Consider the following 20074-nt stretch of genomic DNA (forward strand, 5'->3'; position numbering starts at 1 on the left):
TGGATAAAAATAAAAATAAAATAGCGCATGCAATTTGTGCAATATGTATAAACACCAAGAATTGTAGGGAAGGGCTGTAGCTCAGTGGCAGAGCACATGCTTTACATACAAAAGGTCCCAGGTTCAATTCCTGACATCTCCATTTAGGGCTAAGCAAGACAGCTGTCTGAAACCCTGGAAAGCTGCTATAAGTCTATGTCAATAATACTGAGCTAGATGGGACCAATGGTCTGACTTGGCATAAAGGCAGCTTTCTCTGTTCAATTGGTTCTTCAAACATCATGGTTTATTATTAACTGGGTTAAAGTTAGAACTGAGTTAAAGTTCTGACTCCACCAGCCTAGGGCTAGTTACTATAGGCAATCTCAGTTCCCCTTCCTGATCTGTAAAATGTAAATAATAGGGGCCTACCTTCCACACAGAGCCAGTGTGGTGTAGCGGTTAAGGTGTTGGACTATGACCTGGGAGACTAAGGTTCGAATCCCCACATAGCCATGAAGCTCACTGGGTCACCTTGGGCCAGTCACTGCCTTTTGCCCTCATGAAAACCCTATTCATAGAGTCGCCATAAGTCGCAATCGACTTGAAGGCAGTACATTTACATTTTTTTACCTTCCACACATTTTTTTCTTTTTATAGAATGAAAATGTTGTAATGAACTTTCTACTAGATATAGCCTGGTAGATGGCGCCCCATCCTAGAACACAAGGGTGGGAGACAAATGGCCCAGTAGATGGCACCTCATCCTAGGACACAAGGGTGGGAGACAAATCCACAAATACCCTTAACCTTCACACCATCACTGCACAGAGCAAAAGCTGCCTGGTTGATGTACTGTAAGTGGCCATTTGTTTGGCAGTAACTAGAACATAGGTACATATATATGCATTACTATCATCATAAGTTTTTTATATATATATTCAAACAACACAGCTGTTAAAATATTATTATCCAGGGACGGAGCGTTCCTATGACCAAATCACTACATGTATTCATATACCTTTGGCAGTAAGGAGATCATGCAAATAATATACACAAAGGTCTGCCAGGGTTTCAGGTTTTGTTTAGCTGCATTTGTAGTAAGCTAAGAGTAGTAATTTTTGTGGGATGGAGGGGGAAACAACCTCCCTGCAGCTGGTTCCTCTGATCTGTGAGTATGTATTTTTCCGCTGGCTGTTGTTCCTGCTGGTAGGGAATGGGTGAGAAAATAACCACCAACATCATAATAACTTTATACAAATCCACACTTGGAATACTGTGTACAGTTCTGGTCACCACAGCTCAACATGGATGTTGTAGAACTGGAAAAGTAGCAGAAAAGTGCAACCAAACTGATGGGACCAGAGCAACTCCCCTATCAGAAAAGATTGCAATGCCTGAGGTTTTTTAGTTTAGAAAAAAGGGGGACACGACAGAAGTGTAAAGAGTTATGCATGGTTGGAGAAAGTAGATAGAGATAAGTTTTTATTCCTCATATTAGAGCTGGGGGTCATCCAATGAAGTTGAATGTTGGAAGATTCAAGACAGACAAAAATAAATACTTCTTCAATCAGTACATAAACTGTGGAATTTGATGGTCACTAGTAATTATCGAACTATTGCCTTAATATCCCATGCAAGTAAAGTAATGCTCAAGATTCTACAATAAAGGATCTTACTATATATGAAGCGAGAAATGCCAGATGTCCAAGCTGGATTTAGAAAAGGAAGAGGTACCAGAGAACATATCACAAACATACATTGGAATTGAACAGACCAGCCTTTCCCAACCAGTGTGCCTCCAGATGTTGTTGGACCACAATTCCCATCTTTCCTGACCATTGGCAATGCTGGCTGAGGCTGATGGGAGTTGTAGTCCAACATCATCTGGAGGCACACTGGTTGGGAAAGGCTGGAACAGACCAAGGAATTTCAGAAGAAAATCACCCAGTGCTTTATAGGTTGCAGCAAAGTCTTTGATTGTGTAGATCATGAAAAACTATGGGATGCTTTAAAAGAAATGGGGGGTGTCACAGCATCTGATTGTCCTGATGTCAACCTATACTCTGGACAAGAATATGGAGAAACCAACTGGTTCCCCATCGGAAAGAGCATGGAAGATTACTTTTAAAAAGTAATAAATTATAGTTACAATTACATGGCACAAAAATGTAGTAATTACCATAGCAATTACAACTGCTCTGAAAGTAACTGATTACTTTTTCTCAAAAGTAATCTCTACAATTACATTTCAGTTACTTTAAAAAAATGCCCACAAGGTGCTGGCCTTGGCTGCTGCACATCTAAGTAACCTAAAACAACATTAAAAATAAACACACACAAATAGAGGTAGTAGAATAATATTTTTTATCCACAAGATAGCAATGATAGTCTCTCTGCTGGTAAGGGAGGTGGGGAGGGAGGCAGAGGCCATTACTCAGATCTTTCCACGTCAAACCAAGTGCAACCCCCTCCCCCACTCAGCCAGCAAGCATAATCTCTCTCACTTAACCACCTCCCAGACTCAGCCCTGCCACCAACTAAGGAACACTCATCCAAGCTAACATTTTCTTCTGAGATGCAAAAAAGTTAAAATACTGCAAATGCAGCACAGTAGCCAGTAGTGGTGGAGGCCACTTTGTGCGCCAAGTGCAAACACAGAATTCACACACACACACACTATGTCATCTTTCACCTCCACAGTTCTTTATCTCCATGCTGCTGCTGCCTTCTTTTATCCATGTTCTTGCCCTCCGGATCCTTTTTTCCTTCACTCCATTCATTCTTCACCACCACCATCCATTTTTTAAAGAATTGTTTTCTCCACTCCTCCCTGTCTCACTCTCCACGTTCTCCCTCATTGCCTCCTACACACCCACAGAGAATGAGGGAAGAGCGAAGCTGCACAGAAGCCCAGTTTGAGGCACATGATTTTCATCCACAAATCAGAGGAGCAGTAGACTTCCCCTGCTTCCCAGGGCCGGATTATCCATTAGGCTTAGTAGGCTGAAGCCTAGCGGCCCGGAGCTCTTGGGGGCCACTGCATAAGCTAATTTTTTTTTTAATATAGAGCTTCCAAACCACCTGCCATCCCCCCACTTCACTTACCTTTTTCTCCGCTGTTTTTTGTGGTTTGCCATGAATCAAGATGGCGGCCGAGGTTTCCCTAAGGGGCTGAAGCCTCTGCTGCCATCTTGATTCATGGCAAACCTGCGCATGCAGTGCGTGCAGCCACAAAAAAAGCGGAAAGGTAGGTGAAGCGGGGGGATGGGATGGGACAGTGGGCGGCTCAGAAGCTCCTGTCCTGCGATCCCTCCTGTGGCTGTTTCCGTGAATCATGGAAGGGGAGCGGAGGGGCCCAGGGGAGAAGGGCCCCCCAAACACCAATCAGCCTAGGAGTCCTCCTCAGCTTAATCTGGCCCTGCTCCTTCCCCCCCCCAGTAATGCCCAAAGGTAATGCTGGAAACATTACAATTACTCCACAAAAGTAATAAAATTACTCCTATTTCTATTACAATCAAAATATAAAGGAATTACCCACTCGTTGCTCAAAAAAGTAATGAATTACTTGTAATGAATAACTTCCAAGCTCTAGGAGTATTTTATTACCCTATTTGTTTAATCTATATGCAGAACATATCATATGGAAAGCAGTATTGGACTAAGATGAAGGAGGTGTGAAAACTGGAGGGAGAAATATCAATAATTTAAGATATGCAGACAATACCATACTACTAGCAGAAACCAGTAATGATCTGAAACAAATGCTGAATCATAGAATAGTAGAGTTGGAAAGTGCCTATAACGCCATCAAGTCCAACCCCCCCCCTGCTCAATGCAGGAATCCAAATCAAAGCATTCCCAGCAGATGGCTGTCCACCTACCTCTTGAATGCCTCCAGTGCTGGAGAGCCCACTACCTCTCTAGGTAATTGGTTCCATTGTCGTATGGCTCTAACAGTTAGGAAGTTTTTCCTGATGTTCAGTCGAAATCTGGCTTCCTGCAACTTGAGCCCATTATGCCGTGTCCTGCACTCTGGGACGATCGAGAAGAGATCCCAGCCCTCCTCTGTGTGACAACCTTTCATGTACTTGAAGAGTGCTATCATATCTCCCCTCAGCCTTCTCTTCTCCAGGTTAAACATGCCCAGTTCTTTCAGTCTCTCCTCATAGGGCTTCGTTTCCAGTCCCCTGATCATCCTTGTTGCCCTCCTCTGAACCTGTTCCAGTTTGTCTGCATCCTTCTTGAAGTGCGGAGACCAGAACTGGACGCAGTACTCAAGATGAGGCCTAACCAGTGCTGAATAGAGGGGAACTAATACTTCACATGACTTGGAAACTATACTTCTGGTAATGCAGCCTAATATAGCATTTGCCTTTTTTGCAGCCACAACACACTGTTGGCTCATATTCAGCTTGTGATCAACGACAATTGCAAGATCCTTCTCACATATCGTATTGCTGAGCCAAGTATACCCCATCTTATAACTGTGCATTTGGTTTCTTTTTCCTAAGTGTAGAACTTTGCATTTATCCCTGTTGAATTTCATTCAGTTGTTTTCAGCCCAATACTCCAGCCTATCAAGGTCTCTTTGAATTTTGTTTCTGTCTTCCACGGTATTAGCTGTGCCCCCCAATTTTGTATCATCTGCAAATTTGATAAGCATGCTCTGTGCCTCCTCATCCAAGTCGTTAATAAAAATGTTGAAGTGCACTGGGCCCAGGACCGAGCCCTGTGGTACCCCACTCGTTACTTCCACCCACTTTGAGAAGGAACCATTGATAAGCACTCTTTGAGTACAATTCTGGAGCCAACTGTGGATCCACCTGATAGTTCTGGGCTGGGAGGAAGAGCGGGATATAAATCAAATAATAAATAAATAAATAATAGTTGTTCCATCCAGCCCACATTTAGCTAGCTTGCTAATCAGAATATCTTGGGCCTCTTTGTCAAAAGCTTTGCTGAAGTCGAGATATATTATGTCCACAGCATTGCCACAGTCTATCAGGGAGGTTACCCAATCAAAAAACAAGATAAGATTAGTTTGGCAGGATTTGTACTTCATAAATCCATGTTGGCTCCTAGTAATCACTGCATTGCTTTCAAGGTGTTTACAGAATGACTGCTTTATAATCTACTCCAGAGTTTTTCCAGGGATTGATGTTAGGCTCACTGGTCTGTAGTTCTCCCGGTTCCTCCTTTTTGCCCTTTCTGAAGATAGGGACATTAGCTGTCCTCAAGTCATCCGGCACTTCACCAGTCCTCCATGATTTTGCAAAGATAATAGTGCTTCGGAGAGTTCTTTAGCCAGTTCCTTCAATACTCTAGGATGCCGTTTATCGGTCCCTGCCAATTTGAACTCATTGATAAAGGTTAAAGAGGAAAGTACAAAAGCAGACTACAACTGAACATCAAGAAGACTAAAGTAATGACAACAGAAGATTTATGTAACCTTAAAGTTGACAATGGGGACATTAAACTTCTCATACGTTGGCACAGTTATTAACCAAAATGGAGACAATAGTCAAGAAATTAGAAGAAGGCTAGGACTGGGGAGGACAGCTATGAGAGAACTAGAAAAGATGCAAAGATGTATCACTGAACACTAAAGTCAGGATCATTCAGACTATGGTATTCCTTATCTTTATGTATGGATGTGAAAGTTGGACAGTGAAAAAAGCAGATAAGAGAAAAATCAACTCATTTGAAATGTTGTGTTGGAGGATAACTTTGCAGATACCATGGACTGCAAAAAAGACAAATAATGTCATGGCATGGCAAGATGGCGAATTAGAAAGACGCTAAGTTTGGACCTCTGCAGATAATTGACCAAAGACTTTCACTCTAAGGTTAAGATTGTTCATTCATCTCTCTTAAGAACTATATAACTACATAACAGTTACTTCTTACCCGTGATGATTGACCTCAATGGCTGGCTTACTTCTGTTTTATGATACAACTTCAAAGCTTAATTAACTCCAGGGTTGACGGAGACGCTGAGTCATTGCTGTGATTTAACCTGCCAACTGTAAGTAACTTCAAGGACGTGAAGCTAATCTTAGAGCACCATTTCATTCTACTTCACTCTACTTCAAAAACAGTTAAGGCGAATAAAACTCCTTTTATAAGAATTTCAAGTCAAATAGGAATGGTTCTTACCAGGAATGGCTATAAAATGCTGGGTATTTCTCCCGTACTTGAATTGCCGACACCTTCCTCCAGAAAATCTCATCTCAAACATAAACAAACAGAAATTACTCAGTATTACAAAAAGAAAAATAGGGGAAATGAAAGAGAGAAAAGTAATGAACTAACAATACCGGACTTACATTCCATTCCTATGTCAGGGGCTGATAGGAATGATCTCGATATCTCTTTAAGCAATACAGAAGTGCTGGCTCAGAAGTGGGAGGACTCATCCTGTCCAAACTTAGCCGAAGAATTAAAGCAAGCGGAGCAATGTGATGTTCCCATCGTTTCTTCTGCCCTACGTCCAAAAGAATCTGCAGTTAATTGATCTACCGCTAGCTCTATGCCCTCACTAGAATCCTCCTACAGAGAGGTAACATCGGAGCCATTGACATCTAGAAGCACGGAAACTCTAACATCACTCCTGGCCCCTCCATTAAAAAGGAATTCTTCAGAATATCCTGATCTTAGCATTTGTGACTTTACAGACTTCATTGATGCTATATATAAAGAGCAAGAAAAAGCAAATAACGATGAGTCACACAACTTGTGCGAAAGCATCACAACTCATGTGACACAAGGCAAGTGGGGGAACAATGCACCAATGGCAGAATGGATCTCAGCAGTCACACAATACTTTTCACAAATTGTTACATATGTTGCCGAACTAAGCTCTCTATTAACAACACTAATAGAGGAAAATGTTTTGTGCAAAGAAGAGGCAAAGTTGTCTGTCAGGGATTCATGACACAGGGGCAGTTTAGAATGACCGTGGGTGTGAAGTGTGCTGATGCCTTGAGTTTAATGGGGCGGAAAGAGAATGACGGTCAGAGCTGTAAGAAGACAGCTGTTAAAAGCACACAGCCACAGTATTCATGTAATGCAGTCAGGCTGATGCCTGAAAGAGTGCATCGCAGCCGAGTTTACAAGCCTCAGGGTAAGAGACGTGGCAAACGTGCACCTAGAGCACAAGAGAATGCATATGTGAGAGTTTGGTGTCCAGAAACACAAGCACAAACATTTAAACCAGATCTTGACATAAATCTGAAAGGCACGAAGACAAAGAGTCTGGTTTTGTCAGGAGCAAAGACAGGAGGTCTTGAATGTTTTGTGGATGCAGATCATGCAGGGGAACTGAGCAGTCGTAAGTCAACCTCTGGCATAGTTGTGATGTGGCACGGGTCATGCATTGACTGGAGCAGCAAGGAACAAAATGTGGTGGCAACCTCAAGTGCAGAAGCAGAGTATGTGGCTCTATCACAGGCCTGTAATGAGCTACAATGGTTCGCAATGCTCATGCAGGAGATAGGCATTGATATGCAATTTCCGATTACTGTATATGAAGACAATCAGACCTGCATCAAGATAGCCACATCAGAAGCTCATACCAAAAGAACAAAACATATTAGTGTCAGATACTTTCACGTAAGGGATTGTGTGCAGCAGGGGTTTGTTAACCTAACATTTTGTGACACTAACAACATGGTGGCTGACATAATGACCAAGCCTTTGTGTGAGGAGAAATTTGGCAAACTGGTGACAAGGCTTGGAATGAGTTGAAATTTGATTGAATAAAGTTCTAGCTAAATGTACAGAGATGTTCTGAAATGTACTGTAATGTACTGAGATGTAATTTGGAACTGTATTGCAAGGTGTATTGTAGAAATGTATTATTGTTATTGTTGTAATGAGTTACAGACATGATGGGGAAAAGGGGGGATTGTTGACCATTGAACCGCACTGTCACTGAGTCTGTTTTTCCATCAAGTCTGAAAAACTGTAACTAGGGGGAGTTATGTCTTTGCCCAGTCTGGGAACGGACTGCCAAGGCCGTTGCTATGGTAACCATCGCGATAGACTGGGGAAAGTTCTAGCAGCTATCTGTGTTAAGCTGTGTCTTCTGTGTATTGCCTCTGAACGGAGAGGTTCTCTTCTGTGTTTACCTTTGGAGAGAGATGTACCAGAAGGGGGGTGACTGAAGAAATTCTACATGTATTTACTCTTAAGCCTTTGGCCGTAATGTCTTAATAAAGACTCTTAACATGATCTAATGCTCTGAAGAAGTTTCTTGCTCAACTTAACTCCAACGTAATGTATGCTGTTTCACACAACAACGCACACACGTCAACACTTACTACATAAATAGACTTACAAACCAACCCTGTAAAAGGCAACCCAATACATAGATCACAAGCTTGCCAAACTAGGATTAAGGATTGGGAGGCCGTCATAAAGAATAAGGTCCATACGAAATCACAACCAGTGCAACGAGGCAAAAAAAGCAAAAATATAAAAAACTCCAAACTAATCAGGAAGTTGCATATGAACTTTGGAAATCTATATAAGCTACTAGACCCTCCGCGACGAGCTACAAAAAAGAAAAAAAGGAAAAGGAGAGCAATTGAAAAGAAGCAATCTGTGAATCCTCGAGAGGTTGAACTCTCCCGAGAACCAAACATCGCCACACTGACGCAAAATTTACCTCAAGAGACTACAATCCAGAAGATAGAAAAGCTGAATTATAACATACCTAAGCAGATCCAATCGGAATACAAAAACAACAATGAGGTGATAGCAAACCAAACACAGAAACAACATTGGGAATTGATTCTAAATCCAAGGAAACTGGTACTTTTAAATTTTCCCAAAATTAAGGGATGGCTGCCGCAAACTGAACGTAGACATCATTTATGGGAACTACTTGAGAGAATCATTCCCGGTCTCATCAATATAAATTCAATCACAGCGGTGCAATATCTTTTTTATAATTACACCTCGGCCAGAGCAATTGTTACTTTTCAAGATACGAGGACTACAAATCTCTTTTACAAAAACAAGGAGAAATTCGCGTGCCACCAACTATGGATAACAAGATACTTTGAAAATTATGCTTCGCCACAAAGCCTTCTCAATTTTCCACCGTCACATATGAACTTACGCACGCAATCAAAACCAACAACGAAGGCTCAACAGAAAGAGAGGGATAACAACCCCCTTACGGTGTCAGAAGACCAACACCTTATGACAAAAGATTCTAATATACATTCGACAACTATGCACAATAAGTCTAAGATATTGAACATTCTCCTGGAAGAATTGTTGCTCCTCGATTCGTATCCTGACTTTAACTCCGAAGAGCAGCTGGAGACTATCAGCAGATTGAAAAATTTAATACAGACCTTGGAGAATGCAAGGAAACTGCCCACATTACCTGAATCACACAAATCCCTAATTATACCAAATGCACGGGACGATGCAAATTCATTACATGACTCTACTATGATACAATCATTATACACTAGCCCTTCAAATCCTCCTCTACCAGCTATCTCTTTTATCTCTGCTACCCGATCCCCAGATGATAACACAACTAAGAGGCCTCAACCTCTTATAACCAGGGAAAGCGAGCATAGAGAAATGATGTCACAGCGACACATAACTTTGCACTCCTCATCAAACTGACTGAAACCCAAGTCAAAAATGAAAGAACTACAAATACTATCATGGAACATTGCTGGATGGAATAGCAATTCTATTAATCAGGATACGATAGATTTCTTGACTTCTCACGATATACTATCTCTCCAAGAAACTTGGACTTTAAATGAGCCAACTCTTGATGGCTACACATCTTTCCACCTCCAAGCAACTCCTAGTGAAAGGGGAGGCAGGCCTAAAGGTGGGGTCTGCACTTTCATCTCAACTTCCCTGAAGGCCAAAACTACAGTTTCCGGGATTTTACAAGATCTAGCCATTGCTCTCATTCTGGAATTCACTCAACTTTCAATAATACTTATTAATGTATATTTACCTCCTGCACGAAGCAATAATATAGCCAACAAAAGAATTTCTTCACTTGAGGTTTTTATCACTAAGCTGATGACTGAAAATCCTGAAAAAAAACTGATTTTACATGGCGACTTTAATGCTCGAATTGGTGTTTCAGACACGGCTCTATTCCAAAAGTATCATCAATTGCCCCTACTATCAATGGAGATTACAAATATACCTTCTCGCTCCTCCAAAGATAGTGGTATAAATTATGCCGGATTATCGCTAATGAAGATGTGTATGGAAGTAAACCTAATATTGCTGAATGGTCGAACCCCTGGAGACATCAAAGGGGATCTCACCTATCACTCATGCAATGGTTCATCCCTAATTGACTTTGTTTTTGTTTCAATAGAACTTTTCTTTTTGATAAATAAATTTCATATTGAGAATCGCCCGGAAAGTGACCATTTGCCAGTCATCACAGATATTAATTTTAACTTAACTGACGTGCATCTATCTCACAGGACATTCACTAATAATGAAATAGAAATACGTCCAACTAGGGTTAAATGGTTACCTAAGCTCAGTACTGAGATATCTAATGTATTAATCTCTCCGCCCATCGTTAAAATCAAAGAGGAACTGTTAGAACCCACCCCTGCCACCAACTCACTCCTTATTTTTCAAAAACTTATGACAGATCTACAAACAATCATTATAAAAAATACACGTCCCTGTACTATCCCTTATCGTTTAAAATCCAAGATGTGGTTTGATAGTGAATGTGTAACGATCAAACGACAAATGATGGATACTTACCAGAGAGCCAATGCCACAGGGTCCCAAGAAGACTTACAAGAATACTGTGAAACAAAGAAAAAATACAAATCTTTAATTAAGAACAAAAAACAACAAGAAAGAAACATCTCTTGGCAGAACTTACTCGAAGCTGCAAAATCAAGAAATACCAATATTTTTTGGCGCCTTGTTACGTCTTACTGGCCAAAACCCCAATTCCAAAATTCCGCAAACGTTCCAGCTCATATCTGGGAATCATATTTTTACAACTTATACCTGGATCGAACGGACTTAAGCCCAGTACTTTATTCAGTAAATGAGAGTACTCAGGATTGGCCCCCAGTTAATAAACATGAAAGCATTTATTTAATTTCTAAACTGAAACCTAACAAAGCCCCTGGGCCAGACAATATCCCCCCAGAAGTTTTTAAAACTAATGTAAATTGGTGGGCTCCTGTCCTAGCTTCACTGTTTACGCATACTGATTCTTCTTTAGAAATACCAAAGGACTGGGGATTGGCCACAATTGTTCCTATTTACAAAAAAGGTCCCGCTAATGATCCGATTAATTATAGGCCGATCAGTTTAATAAATATAATTAGCAAATTATATGCAGCCCACCTTCACATAAAATTAACTGATTGGATTGACCAGAATGATGTACTAGCGATTGAACAAGCAGGCTTTCGCCCAAAAAGATCAATTTTTGATCATATATTAGTACTTCATCATTTAATCGACAAATATGCGGGCAGAAAAGGAGGAACTCTCTATGCGGCATTTGTAGATCTGAAATCTGCATTCGACTCAATATCCCGCCCCCGCCTCTGGTCGAAACTAAATCATCTTGGTATGGACAGACGCCTTATTGCCTTAATCCAAGGCCTCTATAATAATACCTCTCTGCAAATAAGATGCAGTACTAATGGCCATCTATCTAATCCTGTTCCAACATCAAAAGGAGTTAAGCAGGGCTGTGTATTAGCTCCTGCACTATTCAATATCTATATTAACGATATTGTACATAACCTATCATCAGTAGCTGCACATTCTCCTATTTTAGCCAAGAAACCGAGAAACATCCTACTATATGCGGATGATGTAGCTTTACTCTCAAGAACCCCAATTGACCTGAAACGCCTTCTAACCAAATTAGCAACCTACTGCTTTACGAAAATACTGACGATAAATTATCAGAAAACTAAAATAATAGCTTTTACCCGTAAAAAAACTAACCATCATTGGCAGATTCAGGGACATAAAATCGAACAAGTTAATTCTTTAAAATATTTGGGATATGTTTTTCAAGCGTCAGGTAACCATCAGATCCATAATAAACTTATGATTCTCAATGCAAGGAGAACGATGAAAGCATTATTGGAGTTCTACTTCTCCAAAGGAGGACAAGCTTTCCTACCAGCCATCAAAATTTTTAATGCCAAAATAATATCTCAGCTGATCTTCGGCTCTCAAGTAAATAAGAATCTGAAATTTAATGAGTTTGAATCAATTCAGACCACTTTCTTGAGATATATCATGGCAATCCCCACATGTGTTTCCAATAATATTCTTAGATTGGAAGCCGGAGTCCAATCAGTAGAAACTAAGATATGGCTCCTAAGGATTAATACCTGGTTAAAACTTACTTTTAACCCTATCGGTCTTGCTCCTGATATTTTAAATGATAACTTCCATTCTCCTTGGGCGGAACTAGTGATAGATAAACTTTTAAAGATAGGCTTCTCCTCTCAACTTATTTCTTCTATGGGACCTGAAGCAGCCTTAGTTAACATACGTCAGCGTCTGAAAGACATTGATTACCAACATCAGTTATTATTAATTAAAAACCAAAGGCACAATTCTAAATTCTTTACCCCAATGTCATATCTATTGAATTTAGAAATCCCCAAATACCGTAAAACCTTCTCTCGGAATCGATTGGACGTCTTACCTTCAGCTGTTATGGATGGCAGGTTTTCCAAAATACCATATAAAGATCGAGTGTGTCTTTGTGGGGAAGATGTAGTTGAGAATAATATACATGTACTCCTTTATTGTCCTCTCTATAGGACCTTAAGGCATCAACTAATCATTCTTCTGCTGTCCTCTTTTCCACACGCATCTGAACATTTTTGGTCGGAATATCTCTTAGGTGATACATCTTCAAAAATAACTGCCCAAGTAGCTAAGTTTAGTGCCGCTGCTCAAAACCTAAGATGCAACATTCTAAAAAAATCTTTTAACTGAGATTGCTTGGATTTTATCTTGATGAACATTATTATTAAAGTATAACCTATGTTTGAGCCGTAAAAATTAAACTAAATTAAAAAATTTATAATCTTGTTGTTTTATATCTATTTTACACCTATTTTAAATTTAAACTTATTGATGGTATTAAAATTGTCATCTAATATTTATTTGACATGTATTGTTTATTTTATCATGTTTCATGCTGACCAACCGGTCGAATAAACTGATTGATTGATTGATTGAAATAATTGGGTGGCAGAACAAATTAAACCAGAACTGTCACTAGAAGCTAAAATGATGAAACTCAGGTTATTATACTTTGGACACACAATAAGACATGATTCACTAGAAAAGACCATAATGCTGGGAAAAACAGAAGGGAGTAGAAAAAGAGGAAGGCCAAACAAGAGATGGATGGATTTCATAAAGGAAGCCACAGACCTGAACTTACAAGATCTGAACAGGGTTGTTTATAACAGATGCTATTGGAGGTCGCCGATTCATAGGGTTGCCATAAGTCGCAATCAACTTGAAGGCACATAGCAAGAACAACCTGGACTGCTTTAAAAGGTGATTAGATACATTTATAAAGATAACACTATCAATGGCTCCTAGTCATGATGGCTATATTATCTTAAGTATAATCAGAGGCAATATGCTACTGAATACCAGTTGCTGGGAATCACAATCAGGGAAGTGATGTGCTCAAGTGTTCCTTGTTGGCCTCCTATAGACAACTGGTTGGGTTAGGCCTTTGCCAGAGCTGCTGGTGTAGTAGGGCAGAGCCACTTTCCCGACACACCTATCACTACAGCACTCCTAATCCCTACAGTTGTTGATATTCAAGGTGTTCACATGTGTCACTTTACTGAACAGCTAACAGAAACTGGCATGGTATCCTTGCAGGCTTTGCAGTCAATCCAATGTGGGTTTTTCAAGTGGGAAGTTACCACCAGAATGTGCTTTACACAAACTAGAATCAAAAGCATTTTCAGCCTAGCCATTATGGCTTTGAAGAACTACCCCATCCTTGGTATGATCATCCTTCGGGGTGAGGTAGCTAAGAGAAGTGAAAATGTGTCACCTAACAGTTGTGTCCCCAAATCCTCTGTTCTGTCACAGAGGATACTGGGGTGCCTCTTTCAGCTTGCATGCAACCACCACCAGTGAAACAGCACACAATCTGAAAAGCAAGCTCTAGGGCCCTTTCTGACATCACAGAATGCTAGAGCACACCTATTGCAATATGTACAGCAGTAGCAAATGAGTTGCAACTGCAAATTGCCTGTGATGTCAAAAGTATCTTGCGACATAATTTTTGGATTGTGCACTGTGTCCTTGGCATCAGCCAATAGCTGCCTTGGATCTTTGATGTTGCACAGGATCCTGGAGTATACCTTATGGCTCATGTGGCATTCTCAGCCTCTTGTCAGCAAACTTTATTGCAAAGCAAAGAATCCCACTAAATAATCATCTACCATAGCTGACAAAATAGACACACTCCATGGATTCAATACTTACCATCATCATCATCATTTATTTATTTATATAGCACCATCAGATGCACATGGCACTATACATAAAAGAAAACAATAAAAACAAGTCCCTGTCCAAAAATGCATACAGTCTAAACACTTGATGGGTTTATCTTTAGTAGCTATATCCCATCTTCACCTACCATCCCCAGATGTCCCATATATTTGGTTCTTTCCTTAAAAAAACCATGGGAAATTCTCAGTATTGGCTCTGGACCTCAGTAAAGGGTCAGGAAATATAAAGCAACCAGAAGAATGTAGCTCCAGACTGAAGATACTGGTTCAGAAAAGAAAGGAAGACACATCTGCTTCTTTAAACAATAAACAGATGAAAACAAATAAGCTGTGAAGATGGTGGGTAGTTATCCCTAGAGATAAAGGACTGTGCTAGGCAAAGGCTCCAAAGCACAGCCACACCAAAGTGCCATTAATAAGTGATGAACTGTGCTGTGTTGCCCAGGTAACCGGCTGTTCCTGGAGCTAATGCCATTTAAAGGCCTTTCAGCACTGGTGTTTTTTTCACCAATATATTTCTTCTTCTTTTTTGCTGACTGCACTGGAGATGGAACGAGGCCGCCTCAATATATTTATTTCATGTTATATGCAGCTCAGCTGTGGGGACTCAGTAACATTGTGTTTGTGGATCACTCATGCACCATCCATGTAGGTGGTGCTAACAGCTTGGGACCTAGGTGCCTTAAAGACCTCCTTCTTCCACATGAGCCTGCCCCATAAATTAAGAATCCTCAAACGTCCTATTCTGAGTCTTACTGCTGTCACAGATGAAGCAGATAGTGAGCAGAGATGGGGCCTTTTTGGTTGTGGCCCCCTAACTTCAGAAATCTCTTGCCAGGACGATTTAGATAAGGCATCAGATTTGATACTGTGATACTTACCCTACTTCTCTGAGCAGTGAGAAGTTCCAGGAAACAGCGCTTAGCTAGGTTTGGTTAACTTTGGAAGGACGTCACTGAAGATTTAGTGTTTTGCAATATTTGTGTTTATTTACAAATATACAGTTTGAGTGTAGGTGAAGGTGTAGCTTAAAACAGCCAAAGTCCACTGGACCCACATCAGATCTACAAAGAGACTTACAGGGCCTAAACACAGCTTTCTATCATTCCTTCCGTGTCTGACTGAAGCTGAAGACCCTATTCACATCTGGCTCTCACCTTTCAAAGGTGTCTCAAGCTATTTTTAAATCATTGTGGGCCATCTAGCAAATGAGATGCTTGTCAACTTTGCCAGGGACATTAAGGCAGTCTCCAACAGTACTTTGAACTCAATTAACCCTTTCCTGTCCAAAACTTCAATATTACAATATGTTTATTTATATATATATTTGTTTTTAAAACTTACATACTGCTTTTCCTTTATAAATTTATAAATTTCAACATGGTTCACAATACATCTAAAGCCATTAAAATCAATAAATAACAATATTCAGTGACAGTTGGTGCCCACTAGATCTGGTATGGCTGCTAGGAAGTCATGGCCAATGGTGGTCATAGGGGTATGGCCAAGTTGTTCTGGTTTTCTCCCTGTTTTTTTGTGCAAAGCTACTGTGGACACTCAACCATTACAATTTCACAAAAGCATTAGGGTTGTCAGGTCAGAATCATCCGAAACCCTGAGGTTTTGGAGGTGAGCCCTAGTGATGTCATAGGGGAGTGCCTGCGTTATGTCATGGGGTGGGCCCAAGTTATGTCATTAAGCATGATACATTAAGCTTCAACCACACCTGACTGGTGCATACAGTTCAAACAAAAAAATTATCTGATTGTAAATTAAGATAAAAATCTTAGCTGAAAGATGGAGCCTGGGTAGGAAATATTTCATCTAGCCAACTTGCTTCTGGCAAAAAGGGTTTAAGTGTCCTCAGGCCAGGCCAGTCACCAGAGGGCCATTGTAGGAAGAAAGGAGCCTAATGTTGTGGAGATGTTAGTGTTGGATATGTGTGTACGTGCATATGTGCCTCACATGAGTAAGAGAGCAAAAACTGTAGTTATGGGGTTAATCCAGCCAGGGTGAGCACCAAGGACGTTGGCAGGCAGCTGTGCCCAGCGAGGCCAATCTTATTTACAAAAGGCTGGAGAGAAACCAAAAGAAGCTCTGTGGGGGAAGCAGTTCTTGCTAGGTGTTGTAATCGTGAGAGAGAAGTCTTGTATGCTGTATTGCTACCTTAATGTCCACAGTAAAGGACTCTTAAACCAAGATCTCTGTCTGTGCTTGGATTTCTTGAACGTTTCGCTGTTCACCTGTACAGTGCTGGACACGCAATTCCACATGAACCAACAGGGTTATGGGCCCAGATCCGGCGCACTTTACAGTGCAGTGAAATCCGTTCTGATCCAAGTCAGTGCTCCGGAAGGCAGCTTGATCATGCCTTGAAGAGGTGAGCAAGAATGGCAGTAAATATGTCTGCAGGCATGCCTATGGAACGTCTCACGGAGACTAACTACGCCAGCTGGAAGCTATGGATGAGAGCGTTCCTGATTAAAGAAGACTTGTTTGAAGTTATCGACACCACCCCACCGGCAGTCCCTCAGGCGGCCTGGACGTGTAAGGATGAGAAGGCACAGGCTTTTATTACGTTGGCACTCTCTGACTCTCAATTGCTCTATGTGAGAGACGAACCCACGGCGAAACAGATGTGGGATGTGTTGCAAACTGTACATGTGCAACAGACAGCGGGGAGCAAACTTTGCTTGGTGAGGAAACTGTACCAGATGCGTCTAACTGAGGAAAGCACCATGACTGAGCATCTAACAGAGTTCAGACGTTTGTTTGCAGAATTGGAGGACAGAGGGATTGAGCACAGCAATCTTCAAAAGGTGTACTTAGTTTTGTCTTCACTTGACGAAACCTGGAATAATCTTGTGATGTCCATGGAGGCTATGCCAGATGGAGATCTGAATTTGGACTTTGTGGAGAAAAAACTGAACCAAGAATGGCAAAGAAGACAGGAGACGAAAAGAACTGAGCTGAAGGAAGCTGTCAAAAGCAGGCAGTCTAACTTCAAGGAGCAGCAGGGGCTGAAAACCTGTTATTTTTGTGGAGCACGGGGTCATATACAAAGGAACTGTGCAGCCAGGCGGAAAAGCAGAGACAGTGGCTGGAAGCAGTCAAGTGTGAACTTTGTAAGTGCAGAAAAACCTCAAACCATCGCTACGCAATGGGTGTGTGACAGCGGTGCTTCCCATTGTCTTTTGAAGGACCTAAGTTTATTTCACACGTCGAGAGCAGTAAAAGACTCTGTGTTGTTGGCGGACGGATCCAGGAGGGACGTTCTGGCACGAGGCACAGTGAAATTGAGTAAGCTGGGTATTCTGACAAACGTTTTGTATGTACCCCAGTTAGCTAGCAATATTCTATCTGTGAAGAAGTTAGTTAATATAGGTTATACTGTAACCTTTGATAAAGAGAAATGTATTGTGCAAAGGGGGGATGAGGTCTGCATGTAAGGGTGCCTAACAGATTCACAGTTCATAATACAAAGCAATAATGCAGGGTGTGCTGCGTTGAGTGCAGAGAGGCAGACACATAACGGTTGTGTGCATGATTGGCACAGAAGGTTAGGACATGCCAACTATGAGACTATTAAGAAAACCCCTACACATAGTGAAAACATGAAACTGACAGAGTGTGGGCAACTGATGGGTTGTGATGCCTGTTGTAAAGCGAAGGCTACAGTTGCACCCATCAATAAAGAGGTGGAATGCACCACAACCGCTCCCTACCAACCGATACATGTTGATCTGTCAGGGCCGATACAAAGTTCACGAGGGGGTGCTAAATACTTTATGGTCGTGGTTGATGACTTTACGAAGTACTGTCATGTTTATTTACTGAAAAGAAAAGATGAGGCAGAACAAAAGCTACATCTGTTTATCAGGAGGATTGAAACACAGCATGGCATTACAGTGAAACGTATATGCTCAGATCGGGGGGGGGGAATTCACGGGCAGAGCATTGCATGAATTCCTGGAAAGCAAGGGAATAGATCAAAACTTCACAGCTCCATTTTCTCCGTTTTCTAACGGGGTGGCAGAGAGAAAAAAATAGAGCCCTCAGGAATCGATGAGAGCCATGTTGGGAGATTCCAGCCTAGCAGGCTCATTTTGGAGAGAGTGCATCTTGTATGCAACATACATACACAACAGGGTGTTACACAGTGTCATTGGTATGTCACCCTATGAGAAACTCATGGGAAGAAAGCTGAGGGTGCAACACATTCAGCGGTTCGGGGCTAGGTGCTGGGTACATATTCCAAAGGGAAAAAGGCATGGAAAACTGGCTCCCAGAGCACAGGAAGCATTTGTGCTGGGTTTCCAACATGCTTTTTACAGGGTTTGGGTTCCTAAGACACAGCAAGTCGTACTGAGTAGGAGCATAAAGATCTCAGTCAAGCCATGGGACCAAAACCAGTCTGTTGTCCTAAATGGGTCAGACAATGCACCAATGCAAGGGGTGAAAACAGAAGAGACTCAAATACCGTTGAAAGATGCTCTAAATGAATTAATATGGGGCAAACGTAAAACTAAGAAAAGAAAAGCTGATGATCTGACTGCACCTGAACAAGCCATGCCAGGTACAAGTACAGATAATGGTGGTACAGTGGGAGCCGAAGCTCCAGTTCCCTTGAGGCGCTCCGAGAGGTCTAACATAGGGAGGCCGCCGGACAGATTCACAGTGGGTATAGTCAGCGGCCCGCGTGCATACATTGAACGTGAAATGGACACAGAAACATTATATGCAACATGTGTACAACCAAAATTCAGTGAATAAATAAAGCTTGGAGTGGCTGCAACTAATATTGAAAGTTGAATGTTATGATTAGTTGTAGAAATGCATGATAAAACCCATATGTTATTATTATGTACATGTGAGACACAGGTGGGGGCTGTTGGATATGTGTGTATGTGCATATGTGCCTCACATGAGTAAGAGAGCAAAAACTGTAGTTATGGGGTTAATCCAGCCAGGGTGAGCACCAAGGACGTTGGCAGGCAGCTGTGCCCAGCGAGACCAATCTTATCTACAAAAGGCTGGAGAGAAACCAAAAGAAGCTCTGTGGGGGAAGCAGTTCTTGCTAGGTGTTGTAATCATGAGAGAGAAGTCTTGTATGCTGTATTGCTGCCTTAATTTCCACAGTAAAGGACTCTTAAACCAAGATCTCTGTCTGTGCTTGGATTTCTTGAACGTTTCGCTGTTCACCTGTACAGTGCCGGACACGCAATTCCACACGCACCAACAGTTAGATGGGAGCACTCAGAAATAAAGATGGATGCCCCCAAAGGGCTGCAATTCTAAACACACTTACTAAGGGACTAAGCCCCATAGAACTCAGTAGGACTTACTTCTCAGTAGATATGGTTTGGATTGTGTTGTTGGTAAAGCTGGACTAGGGATCCTGTGCAAAGATATCCACATCCAAGTAGGGCTGGCAACCCCCTGCCTGTAATGCCCTGCTCCTATCTTTTAACATGGCTACTCCAAATTTCTTTACAGATTTGCCCCTTCACTTCAGAAAGAGGTCTCTGAGAAAT

At 41.5% G+C, this 20074-nt stretch overlaps 1 protein-coding gene across 3 annotated transcripts in view; it reads right to left on the reverse strand.

Moving 5' to 3' along the window:
• Positions 1-6330, reverse strand: part of NFKBIE (NFKB inhibitor epsilon) — a 45823-nt gene extending 39493 nt beyond the window's left edge. Inside the window, exons 1-2 of one of the 3 annotated variants that reach the window (XM_061624857.1) lie at positions 6309-6330; positions 6139-6211 (exon numbers count right to left, since the gene is read on the reverse strand). In XM_061624857.1, coding sequence (XP_061480841.1) covers positions 6139-6211; positions 6309-6315 — 80 coding nt within the window. In that variant the 5' untranslated portion in view covers positions 6316-6330. The other 2 variants (XM_061624853.1, XM_061624854.1) reach the window with 2 other exon arrangements.
• Positions 6331-20074: the final 13744 nt, after the last annotated feature.

This window comes from Rhineura floridana, chromosome 4, assembly GCF_030035675.1.
Source record: "Rhineura floridana isolate rRhiFlo1 chromosome 4, rRhiFlo1.hap2, whole genome shotgun sequence".
Taxonomy (NCBI): domain Eukaryota; kingdom Metazoa; phylum Chordata; class Lepidosauria; order Squamata; family Rhineuridae; genus Rhineura; species Rhineura floridana.